This window comes from Bombina bombina, chromosome 10 (genome assembly GCF_027579735.1).
Source record: "Bombina bombina isolate aBomBom1 chromosome 10, aBomBom1.pri, whole genome shotgun sequence".
NCBI lineage: Eukaryota > Metazoa > Chordata > Amphibia > Anura > Bombinatoridae > Bombina > Bombina bombina.
In genome coordinates this window covers 191,891,953-191,905,944 of record NC_069508.1, presented here as the reverse complement: position 1 = coordinate 191,905,944, position 13,992 = coordinate 191,891,953, and the positions used below count along the sequence as shown (strand labels likewise).

General features: G+C 46.4%; 1 protein-coding gene across 1 annotated transcript in view; it reads left to right on the top strand.

Moving 5' to 3' along the window:
• LOC128640793 (pneumococcal serine-rich repeat protein-like) overlaps nucleotides 1-13,992 on the top strand; it is a 104,082-nt gene that overhangs the window by 77,995 nt on the left and 12,095 nt on the right. Inside the window, exon 3 of the mRNA XM_053693213.1 lies at nucleotides 205-13,649. Coding sequence (XP_053549188.1) covers nucleotides 205-13,649 — 13,445 coding nt within the window. The remainder of the gene's footprint in view (nucleotides 1-204; nucleotides 13,650-13,992) is intronic.

Below are 13,992 nucleotides of genomic sequence, written 5' to 3'. Positions count from 1 at the left end.
TTTTGCAAAAACCTATTACTTTTACCTTGTAATATGCACGGTATCCAATGTATGCAAAAACCAGAAGTCAAGTGCAGTTAGTGTGCTGGAGCAATAAATAGTGGTCCATTCTGATCTAGCACAGAGTTTGACAACCTTGAGACCTCAATGAAATGTACATAATGTCCAGTTAGTACATAACATTTTAATATTTTCAATTTCCAGGTTCAACAATAACAGCACAAAGAACAGACACTTCAAGAACAGAACAAAACACATTACAAACAAGCAAATCTACAGGTACAACAGTTACATCCAACCCAATATCTGAACAAAGTATACAAACTTTAAACTCTAGCACCAGCGAAGTAAGAACAGACAATATGACCACATCTGTGTATCAAGAAAGCACTGGATTATTATTATCTACAATATCTGACATAACTACAAGAGCTGAAACAACATCAAGTGCAGCAACTGACACAAGTACTAACACCACAACCAGTGCAATAACTGACACAAGTGCTGAAACCACATCCAGTGCAACAAATGACAAGGGTGCAATAACTGGAACAAGTTCTGAAACCAAAACCAGTGCAACAACTGACACAAGTGCTGAAACCACATCAAGTTCAAGTACTGGAACAAGTACTGAAACTAAAACCAGTGCAACAACTAACACAAGTGCTGAACCCACATCAGGTTCAACAACTGAGACAAGTACTGAAAGCACATCAAGTGCAATAACTAAACAAAGTACTGACAGTACAACCAGCGCAACAACTGTGGCAAGTTCTAAACCCACATTCAGCACAACAACGGAGACAAGTGATGGACCCACATCCAGTGCAACAACTGAGACAAGTGCTGGAAACACAACAAGTGCAATAACTGGAACAAGTACTAACACCACAAATAGTGCAACAACTGTGACAAGTTCTGAAACCACATCCAGTACAACAACTGACACAACTGCTAAAAGCACATCCATTGCAACAAGTGACACAGGTGCAATAACTGGAGCAAGTACTGAAGCAAAAATCAGTGCAAGAACTGACACAAGTGCTGAACCTACATCCAGTGCAACAACTGAGGGAAGTGCTAGAGCCACAAGTGCAGAAACTGGAACAAGTACTGACAACACAACCAGTGCAACAACTGTGACACATTCTGGAACCACATCCACTGCAACTTGGACAAGTGCTCAACCCACATCAAGTGCAGCAACTATGACAAGTTCTGAAACCACATTAAGTGCAACAACTGACACAAGTGCTGGAACCACATCTGCTGCAACAACTGAGACAAGTGCTGGAACTACATCTGCTGCAATAACTGGAACAAGTACTGACACCACAACCAGTGCAAAAACTGTTACAAATGCTGAAAGCACATCCAGTGCAACAAGTGACACAGGTGCAATAACTGGAACAAGTACTGAAACCACACCCAGTGCAACATCTGAGACAAGTGCTAAAACCACATCCAGTGCAACAACTGTGACAAATACTGAACCCCCATCCAGTGCAAGAACTGAGACGAATGCTAAAACCACATTAAGTGCAACAACTAGAACAAGTGCTGAAACCACAGCTGCTGCAATAACTGAGACAAGTGCTGGAACCACATCCAGTGCAACAACTGAGACAAGTGCTGGATCCACATCCAGTGCAACAACTGTGACAAGTGCTAAAACCATATCCAGTGCAACAACTGACACAAGTGCTGGAACCACATCCAGTGCAACAACTGAGACAAGTGCTGAACCCACATCCAGTGCAACAACTGGAACAAGTCCTGAGACCACATCCAGTGAAACATCTGAGACAAGTGCTAAAACCACATCTAGTGCAACAACTGTGACAAGTGGTGAACCCACATCCAGTGCAAAAACTGGAACAAGTGCTAAAACCACAGCTGCTGCAATAATTGAGACAAGTGCTGAAACCACATCCAGTGGAACAACTGAGACAAGTGCTGAAACCACATCCAGTGCAACAACTGAGACAAGTGCTGGAACCACATCCAGTGCAACAACTGAGACAAGTGCTGGAACCACATCTAGTGAAACAACTAAAGCAAGTGCTGGAACCACATCTAGTGCAACAACTGAGGCAAGTGATGGAACCACATCCAGTGCAACAACTGTAAAAAGTGCTGAAACCACATCCAGTGCAACAACTGAGACAAGTGCTGGAACCACATCCAGTGCAACAGCTGAGACAAGTGCTGGCACCACAACCAGTGCAACAACTGAGACAAGTGCTGGAACCACAGCTGCTGCAATAACTGAGACAAGTGCTGGAACCAAATCTAGTGCAACAACTGAGGCAAGTGATGAAACCACATCCAGTGCAACAACTGAGACAAGTGCTGGAACAGCATCCAGTGCAACAACTGAGACAAGTGCTGGAACCACATCTAGTGCAACAACTGTGACAAGTGCTGAAACCACATCCAGTGCAACAACTGAGACAAGTGCTGAACCCATATCCAGTGCAACAACTGAGACAAGTGATGGAACCACATCCAGTGCAACAACTGACACAAGTGCTGGAACCACATCCAGTGCAACAGCGGAGACAAGTGCTGGCACCACATCCAGTGCAACAAGTGAGACAAGTCCTGAGACCACATCCAGTGCACCAACTGTGACAAGTGCTGGAACCACATCCAGTGCAAGAACTGGGATAAATGCTGAAACCCCATCAAGTGCCACAACTGAGAGAAGTGCTGAAACCTCATCCAGTGCAATAACTGTGACAAGTGCTGAACCCACATCCATTGCAACAAATTTGACAAGTGCTGAAACTACATCAAGTGCACTAAGTGGAACAAGAGCTGGAACCACATCCAGTGCAGGAACTGAGACAAATGCTGAAACCACATCAAGTGCATCAACTGAGACAAGTGCTGGAACGACATTCAGCGCAACAACTGAGACAAGTGCTGAACCCATATACAGTGCAACAACTGAGACAAGTGCGGGACCCACATCCAGTGCAACAACTGGAACAAGTCCTGAGACTACATCTAGGGCAACAACTGAGACAAGTGCTGGAACCACATTCAGTGCAACAACTGTGACAAGTGGTGAACCCACATCCAGTGCAAGAACTGAGACAAATGCTGAAACCACATCCAGTACAAAAACTGGAACAAGTGCTAAAACCACAGCTGCTGCAATAACTGAGACAAGTGCTGAAACCACATCCAGTGGAACAACTGAGACAAGTGCTGAAACCACATCCAGTGCAACAACTGAGACAAGTGCTGGAACCGCATCCAGTGCAACAACTGAGACAAGTGCTGGAACCACATCTAGTGCAACAACTGAAGTAAGTGCTGGAACCACATCTAGTGCAACAACTGAGGCAAGTGATGGAACCACATCCAGTGCAACAACTGTGACAAGTGCTGAATCCACATCCAGTGCAACAACTGAGACAAGTGCTGGAACCACATCCAGTGCAACAGCTGAGAAAAGTGCTGGCACCACATCCAGTGCAACAACTGAGACAAGTGCTGGAACCACAGCTGCTGCAATAACTGAGACAAGTGCTGGAACCAAATCTAGTGCAACAACTGAGGCAAGTGATGAAACCACATCCAGTGCAACAACTGAGACAAGTGCTGGAACCACATCCAGTGCAACAGCTGAGACAAGTGCTGGCACCACATCCAGTGCAACAACTGAGACAAGTGCTGGAACCACAGCTGCTGCAATAACTGAGACAAGTGTTGGAACCAAATCTAGTGCAACAACTGAGGCAAGTGATGAAACCACATCCAGTGCAACAACTGAGACAAGTGCTGGAACAGCATCCAGTGCAACAACTGAGACAAGTGCTGGAACCACATCTAGTGCAACAACTGTGACAAATGCTGAAACCACATCCAGTGCAACAACTGAGACAAGTGCTGAACCCATATCCAGTGCAACAACGGAGACAAGTGATGGAACCACATCCAGTGCAACAACTGACACAAGTGCTGGAACCACATCCAGTGCAACAGCTGAGACAAGTGCTGGCACCACATCCAGTGCAACAAGTGAGACAAGTCCTGAGACCACATCCAGTGCACCAACTGTGACAAGTGCTGGAACCACATCCAGTGCAAGAACTGGGATAAATGCTGAAACCCCATCAAGTGCCACAACTGTGACAAGTGCTGGAACCACATCCAGTGCAAGAACTGGGATAAATGCTGAAACCCCATCAAGTGCCACAACTGAGAGAAGTGCTGAAACCTCATCCAGTGCAATAACTGTGACAAGTGCTGAACCCACATCCATTGCAACAAATGTGACAAGTGCTGAAACTACATCAAGTGCACTAAGTGGAACAAGAGCTGGAACCACATCCAGTGCAGGAACTGAGACAAATGCTGAAACCACATCAAGTGCATCAACTGAGACAAGTGCTGGAACGACATTCAGCGCAACAACTGAGACAAGTGCTGAACCCATATACAGTGCAACAACTGAGACAAGTGCGGGACCCACATCCAGTGCAACAACTGGAACAAGTCCTGAGACTACATCTAGTGCAACAACTGAGACAAGTGCTGGAACCACATTCAGTGCAACAACTGTGACAAGTGGTGAACCCACATCCAGTGCAAGAACTGAGACAAATGCTGAAACCACATCCAGTACAAAAACTGGAACAAGTGCTAAAACCACAGCTGCTGCAATAACTGAGACAAGTGCTGAAACCACATCCAGTGGAACAACTGAGACAAGTGCTGAAACCACATCCAGTGCAACAACTGAGACAAGTGCTGGAACCGCATCCAGTGCAACAACTGAGACAAGTGCTGGAACCACATCTAGTGCAACAACTGAAGTAAGTGCTGGAACCACATCTAGTGCAACAACTGAGACAAGTGATGGAACCACATCCAGTGCAACAACTGTGACAAGTGCTGAATCCACATCCAGTGCAACAACTGAGACAAGTGCTGGAACCACATCCAGTGCAACAGCTGAGAAAAGTGCTGGCACCACATCCAGTGCAACAACTGAGACAAGTGCTGGAACCACAGCTGCTGCAATAACTGAGACAAGTGCTGGAACCAAATCTAGTGCAACAACTGAGGCAAGTGATGAAACCACATCCAGTGCAACAACTGAGACAAGTGCTGGAACCACATCCAGTGCAACAACTGAGACAAGTGCTGGAACCACAGCTGCTGCAATAACTGAGACAAGTGTTGGAACCAAATCTAGTGCAACAACTGAGGCAAGTGATGAAACCACATCCAGTGCAACAACTGAGACAAGTGCTGGAACAGCATCCAGTGCACCAACTGAGACAAGTGCTGGAACCACATCTAGTGCAACAACTGTGACAAGTGCTGAAACCACATCCAGTGCAACAACTGAGACAAGTGCTGAACCCATATCCGGTGCAACAACTGAGACAAGTGATGGAACCACATCCAGTGCAACAACTGACACAAGTGCTGGAACCACATCCAGTGCAACAGCTGAGACAAGTGCTGGCACCACATCCAGTGCAACAAGTGAGACAAGTCCTGAGACCACATCCAGTGCACCAACTGTGACAAGTGCTGGAACCACATCCAGTGCAAGAACTGGGATAAATGCTGAAACCCCATCAAGTGCCACAACTGTGACAAGTGCTGGAACCACATCCAGTGCAAGAACTGGGATAAATGCTGAAACCCCATCAAGTGCCACAACTGAGAGAAGTGCTGAAACCTCATCCAGTGCAATAACTGTGACAAGTGCTGAACCCACATCCATTGCAACAAATGTGACAAGTGCTGAAACTACATCAAGTGCACTAAGTGGAACAAGAGCTGGAACCACATTGAGTGCAGGAACTGAGACAAATGCTGAAACCACATCAAGTGCATCAACTGAGACAAGTGCTGGAACGACATTCAGCGCAACAACTGAGACAAGTGCTGAACCCATATACAGTGCAACAACTGAGACAAGTGCGGGACCCACATCCAGTGCAACAACTGGAACAAGTCCTGAGACTACATCTAGGGCAACAACTGAGACAAGTGCTGGAACCACATTCAGTGCAACAACTGTGACAAGTGGTGAACCCACATCCAGTGCAAGAACTGAGACAAATGCTGAAACCACATCCAGTACAAAAACTGGAACAAGTGCTAAAACCACAGCTGCTGCAATAACTGAGACAAGTGCTGAAACCACATCCAGTGGAACAACTGAGACAAGTGCTGAAACCACATCCAGTGCAACAACTGAGACAAGTGCTGGAACCGCATCCAGTGCAACAACTGAGACAAGTGCTGGAACCACATCTAGTGCAACAACTGAAGTAAGTGCTGGAACCACATCTAGTGCAACAACTGAGGCAAGTGATGGAACCACATCTAGTGCAACAACTGTGACAAGTGCTGAATCCACATCCAGTGCAACAACTGGATCCACATCCAGTGCAACAACTGAGACAAGTGCTGGAACCACATCCAGTGCAACAGCTGAGAAAAGTGCTGGCACCACATCCAGTGCAACAACTGAGACAAGTGCTGGAACCACAGCTGCTGCAATAACTGAGACAAGTGCTGGAACCAAATCTAGTGCAACAACTGAGGCAAGTGATGAAACCACATCCAGTGCAACAACTGAGACAAGTGCTGGAACCACATCCAGTGCAACAGCTGAGACAAGTGCTGGCACCACATCCAGTGCAACAACTGAGACAAGTGCTGGAACCACAGCTGCTGCAATAACTGAGACAAGTGCTGGAACCAAATCTAGTGCAACAACTGAGGCAAGTGATGAAACCACATCCAGTGCAACAACTGAGACAAGTGCTGGAACAGCATCCAGTGCAACAACTGAGACAAGTGCTGGAACCACATCTAGTGCAACAACTGTGACAAGTGCTGAAACCACATCCAGTGCAACAACTGAGACAAGTGCTGAACCCATATCCAGTGCAACAACTGAGACAAGTGATGGAACCACATCTAGTGCAACAACTGTGACAAGTGCTGAAACCACATCCAGTGCAACAACTGAGACAAGTGCTGAACCCATATCCAGTGCAACAACTGAGACAAGTGATGGAACCACATCCAGTGCACCAACTGTGACAAGTGCTGGAACCACATCCAGTGCAAGAACTGGGATAAATGCTGAAACCTCATCAAGTGCCACAACTGAGAGAAGTGCTGAAACCTCATCCAGTGCAATAACTGTGACAAGTGCTGAACCCACATCCATTGCAACAAATGTGACAAGTGCTGAAACTACATCAAGTGCACTAAGTGGAACAAGAGCTGGAACCACATCCAGTGCAGGAACTGAGACAAATGCTGAAACCACATCAAGTGCATCAACTGAGACAAGTGCTGGAACGACATTCAGCGCAACAACTGAGACAAGTGCTGAACCCATATACAGTGCAACAACTGAGACAAGTACGGAACCCACATCCAGTGCAACAACTGGAACAAGTCCTGAGACTACATCTAGTGCAACAACTGAGACAAGTGCTGGAACCACATTCAGTGCAACAACTGTGACAAGTGGTGAACCCACATCCAGTGCAAGAACTGAGACAAATGCTGAAACCACATCCAGTACAAAAACTGGAACAAGTGCTAAAACCACAGCTGCTGCAATAACTGAGACAAGTGCTGAAACCACATCCAGTGGAACAACTGAGACAAGTGCTGAAACCACATCCAGTGCAACCACTGAGACAAGTGCTGGAACCGCATCCAGTGCAACAAATGAGACAAGTGCTGGAACCACATCTAGTGCAACAACTGAAGTAAGTGCTGGAACCACATCTAGTGCAACAACTGAGGCAAGTGATGGAACCACATCCAGTGCAACAACTGTGACAAGTGCTGAATCCACATCCAGTGCAACAACTGAGACAAGTGCTGGAACCACATCCAGTGCAACAGCTGAGACAAGTGCTGGCACCACATCCAGTGCAACAACTGAGACAAGTGCTGGAACCACAGCTGCTGCAATAACTGAGACAAGTGCTGGAACCAAATCTAGTGCAACAACTGAGGCAAGTGATGAAACCACATCCAGTGCAAGAACTGAGACAAGTGCTGGAACAGCATCCAGTGCGACAACCGAGACAAGTGCTGGAACCACATCTAGTGCAACAACTGTGACACGTGCTGAAACCACATCCAGTGCAACAACTGAGACAAGTGCTGGAACCACATCTAGTGCAACAACTGAAGCAAGTGCTGGAATCACATCTAGTGCCACAACTGAGGCAAGTGATGGAACCACATCCAGTGAAACAACTGTGACAAGTGCTGAAACCACATCCAGTGCAACAACTGAGACAAGTGCTGGACTCACATCCAGTGCAACAGCTGAGACAAGTGCTGGCACCACATCCAGTGCAACAACTGAGACAAGTACTGGAACCACAGCTGCTGCAATAACTGAGACAAGTGCTGGAACCAAATCTAGTGCAACAACTGAGGCAAGTGATGAAACCACATCCAGTGCAGTAACTGAGACAAGTGCTGGAACAGTATCTAGTGCAACAACTGAGACAAGTGCTGGAACCACATCTAGTGCAACAACTGTGACAAGTGCTGAAACCACATCCAGTGCAACAACTGAGACAAGTGCTGAACCCATATCCAGTGCAACAACTGAGACAAATGATGGAACCACATCCAGTGCAACAACTGACACAAGTGCTGGAACCACATCCAGTGCAACAGCTGAGACAAGTGCTGGCACCACATCCAGTGCAACAAGTGAGACAAGTCCTGAGACCACATCCAGTGCACCAACTGTGACAAGTGCTGGAACCACATCCAGTGCAAGAACTGGGATAAATGCTGAAACCCCATCAAGTGCAACAACTGAGAGAAGTGCTGAAACCTCATCCAGTGCAATAACTGTGACAAGTGCTGAACCCACATCCATTGCAACAAATGGAACAAGTCCTAAGACCACATCCAGTGCAACAACTGAGACAAGTGCTGAAACCTCATCCAGTGCAAGAACTGAGACAAATGCTGAAACCACATCCAGTGCAACAAAAGGAACAAGTCCTGAGACCACATCCAGTGCAACAACTGAGACAAGTGCTGAAACCACATCCAGTGCAAAAACTGAGACAAGTGCTGAACCCATATCCAGTGCAACAACTGAGACAAGTGATGGAACCACATCCAGTGCAACAACTGACACAAGTGCTGGAACCACATCCAGTGCAACAACTGAGACAAGTGCTGAACCCACATCCAGTGCAACAACTGGAACAAGTCCTGAGACCACATCCAGTGCAACATCTGAGACAAGTGGTGAACCCACATCCAGTGCAAGAACTGAGACAAATGCTGAAACCACATCAAGTGCAACGACTGGAACAATTGCTCAAACCACAGCTGCTGCAATAACTGAGACAAGTGCTGAAACCATATCCAGTGGAACAACTGAGAGAAGTGCTGAAACCACATCCAGTGCAACAACTGAGACAAGTGCTGGAACCGCATCCAGTGCAACAACTGAGACAAGTGCTGGAACCTCATCAAGTGCAACAACTGAGGCAAGTGCTGGAACCACATCCAGCGCAACAACTGTGACAAGTGCTGAAACCACATCCAGTGCAACAACTGAGACAAGTGCTGGAACCACATCCAGTGCAACAGCTGAGACAACTGCTGGAACCACATCCAGTGCAACAACTGAGACAAGTGCTGGAACCACATCCAGTGCAACTACTGAGACAAAGGCTGAAACCACATCCAGTGCCACAACTGAGACAAGTGCTGAACCCACATCCAGTGCAACAACTGGAACAAGTCCTGAGACCACATCCAGTGCACCCACTGGGATAAATGCTGAAACCACATCAAGTCTAACAACTGAGACAAGTGCTGAAACCTCATCCATTGCAACAACTGTGACAAGTGCTAAAACTACATCAAGTGCACTAACTGGAACAAGTCCTGAGACCACATCCAGTGCAACATCTGAGACAAATGGTGAACCCACATCCAGTGCAAGAACTGAGACAAATGCTGAAACCACATCAAGTGCAATGACTGGAACAAGTGCTGAAACCACAGCTGCTGCAACAACTGAGACAAGTACTGAAACCACATCCAGTGGAACAACTGAGAGAAGTGCTGAAACCACATCCAGTGCAACAACTGAGACAAGTGCTGGAACCGCATCCAGTGCAACAACTGAGACAAGTGCTGGAACCACATCTAGTGCAACAACTGAGGCAAGTGCTGGAACCACATCTAGTGCAACAACTGAGACACGTGCTGAAACCACATCCAGTGCAACAAATGAGACAAGTGCTGGAACCACATCCAGTGCAACAGCTGAGACAAGTGCTGGAACCACATCCAGTGCAACAACTGAGACAAGTTCTGAGACCACATCCAGCGCACCAACTGAGACAATTGCTGGAACCACATCCAGTGCAACAACTGTGACAAGTGCTGAACCCACATCCAGTGCAAGAACTGGGATAAATGCTGAAACCACATCAAGTGCAACAACTGAGACAAGTGCTGAAACCTCATCCAGTGCAATAACTGTGAAAAGTGCTGAAACCACATCAAATGCAATAACTGCAGCAAGTACTGAAACCACATCCATTGCAAAAACTGTGACAAGTGCTGAAACTACATCAAGTGCACTTAGTGGAACAAGAGCTGCAACCACATCCAGTGCAGGAACTGAGACAAATGCTGAAACCACATCAAGTGCATCAACTGAGACAAGTGCTGGAACGACATTCAGCGCAACAACTGAGACAAGTGCTGAACTCATATACAGTGCAACAACTGAGACAAGTGCTGAAACCATATCCAGTGCAACAACTGGAACAAGTCCTGAAACCACATCTAGGGCAACAACTGAGACAAGTGCTGGAACCACATCCAGTGCAACAGCTGGGATAAATGCTGAAACCACATCAAGTGCAACAACTGAGACAAGTGCTGAAACATCATCCAGTGCAATAACTGTGACAAGTGCTGAAACAACACCAAATACAATAACTGCAGCAAGTACTGAAACCACATCCATTGCAACAACTGTGACAAGTGCTGAAAATACATCTAGTGCACTAAGTGGAACAAGAGCTGGAACCACATCCAGTGCAGGAACTGAGACAAGTGCTGAAACCAAATCTGCTGCAATAACTGGAACAAGTGCTGGAACCACATTCAGTGCAACAACTGAGGCAAGTGTTGGAACCACATCCAGTGCAACAACTGTGACAAGTGCTGAAACCACATTCAGTGCAACAACTGTGACAAGTGCTGAACCCACATCCAGTGCAACAGTTGGGATAAATGCTGAAACCACATCAAGTGCAACAACTGAGACAAGTGCTGAAACATCATCCAGTGCAATAACTGAGACAAGTGCTGAAACATCATGCAGTGCAACAACTGTGACAAGTGCTGAAACCACATCCAGTGCAACAACTGAGACAAGTGCTGGAACCACATCCAGTGCAACAACTGAGACAAGTGCTGGAACCACATCCAGTGCAACAACTGGAACAAGTCCTGAGACCACATCTAGGGCAACAACTGAGACAAGTGCTGAAACCACATCAAGTGCAACAACTAGAACCAGTGCTGAAACCACAGCTGCTGCAATAACTGATACAAGTGCTGGAACCACATTCAGTGCAACAACTGAGGCAAGTGTTGGAACCACATCCAGTGCAAAAACTGTGACAAGTGCTGAAACCACATCCAGTGCAACAACTGAGACAAGTGCTGGAACCACATCCAGTGCAACAACTGGAACAAGTCCTGAAACCACATCCAGTACAACAACTGAGACAAGTGCTGAAACCTCAACCAGTGCAATAACTGTGACAAGTGCTGAAACCACATCAAATGCACTAACTGCAGCAAGTACTGAAACCACATCCATTGCAACAACTGTGACAAGTGCTGAAACTACATCAAGTGCACTAAGTGGAACAAGAGCTGGAACCACATACAGTGCAAGAACTGAGACAGATGCTGAAACCGCATCCATTGCAACAACTGGAACAAGTTCTGAGACCACATCCAGTGCAACAACTGAGACAAGTGCTGAACCCATATCCAGTGCAAGAACTGGGATAAATGCTGAAACTACATCCAGTGCAACAACTGGAACAAGTCCTGAGACCACATCCAGTGCAACAACTAAGATAAGTGCTGAACCCATATCCAGTGCAAGAACTGAGACAAATGCTGACACCACATCCAGTGCAACAAATGGAACAAGTCCTGAGACCACATCCAGTGGAACAACTGTGACAAGTGCTGAAACCACATCCAGTGCAACAACTGAGGCAATTGCTGAAACCACATCAAGTGCAACAACTGAGACAAGTGCTGAAACCTCAACCAGTGCAATAATTGTGACAAGTGCTGAAACCACATCAAATACAATAACTGCAGCAAGTACTGAACCCACATCCATTGCAACAACTGTGACAAGTGCTGAAACTACATCAAGTGCACTAAGTGGAACAAGAGCTGGAACCCCATCCAGTGCAAGAACTGAGACAAGTGCTGAAACCACATTTGCTGCAATAACTGGAACAAGTCCTGAGACCACATCCAGTGCAACAACTGAGGCAAGTGCTGAAACCACATCTGCTGCAATAACTGGAACAAGTCCTGAGACCACATCCAGTGCAACAACTGAGGCAAGTGCTGAAACCGCATCTGCTGAAATAACTGGAACAAGTCCTGAGACCACATCCAGTGCAACAACTGAGACAAGTGCTGGAACCACATCTAGTGCAACAACTGAGACAAGGGCTGAAGCCACATCCAGTGCAACAACTGAGACAAGTGCTGGAACCACATCTAGTGCAACAACTGAGACAAATGCTGAAACCACATCCAGTGCAACAACTGAGACAAGTGCTGGAACCACATCTAGTGCAACAACTGAGACAAGTGCTGAAACCACATCCAGTGCAACAACTGAGACAAGTGCTGGAACCACATCCAGTGCAACAATTGAGACAAGTGCTGGAACCACATCCAGTGCAACAACTGAGACAAGTGCTGGAACCACATCCAGTGCAACAACTGAGACAAGTGCTGGAACAAAATCTAATGCAACAACTGAGGCAAGTGATGAAACCACATCCAGTGCAACAACTGAGACAAGTGCTGGAACAGCATCCAGTGCAACAACTGAGACAAGTGCTGAAACCACATCCAGTGCAACAACTGAGACAAGTGATGGAACCACATCCAGTGCAACAACTGAGACAAGTGCTGGAACCACATCCAGTGCAACAACTGAGACAAGTGCTGGAACCACATCCAGTGCAACAACTGAGACAAGTGATGGAACCACATCCAGTGCAACAACTGAGACAAGTTCTGGAACCACATCCAGTGCAACAACTGAGACAAGTGCTGGAACCACATCTAGTGCAACAACTGTGATTAGTGCTGAACCCACATCCAGTGCAAGAACTGTAACAAGGAGTGAAAGCACATTGTATGATTTCAGTCATGCACCTACAATTAGACCCACACTTGAATCTCTAACTGCAGAACCCATTAAGGCTCGTAACATGACATTCAGAATAGAAAATAGAAAATTTTCAGAAAATTTGACGATTCCTTCCTCTGTGGAGTTTCTGGAGCTAAGCAATGAAATAATAAATTCAGTAAGTAAAAGCTGTTTTTTGTATTACTGCATTTTTAAATTATTTTATAGTTGCCTTACAGTTCTGTATATAACCAGCATATAACCTCATTATCTTTCAGGAAACACTGCAATAGATTGGCTAGCAGTGTGTTGTAATTTGCTTTGGCTTACAATCGAAACATTTAAAGTATGTTGTGGCATAGATAATGAGGCAAACTTTTCATACGCAGCACTTACTCGGTGAGATTACATATGCGGCGCAGGCCTCAGCGCCACTGCTGAAACCCACGTCACCCGTAAATTCACCTCGCACATTGGGGAATCACATAAACTGCGCCGGCAGTTCATATACTGCCGTAAGT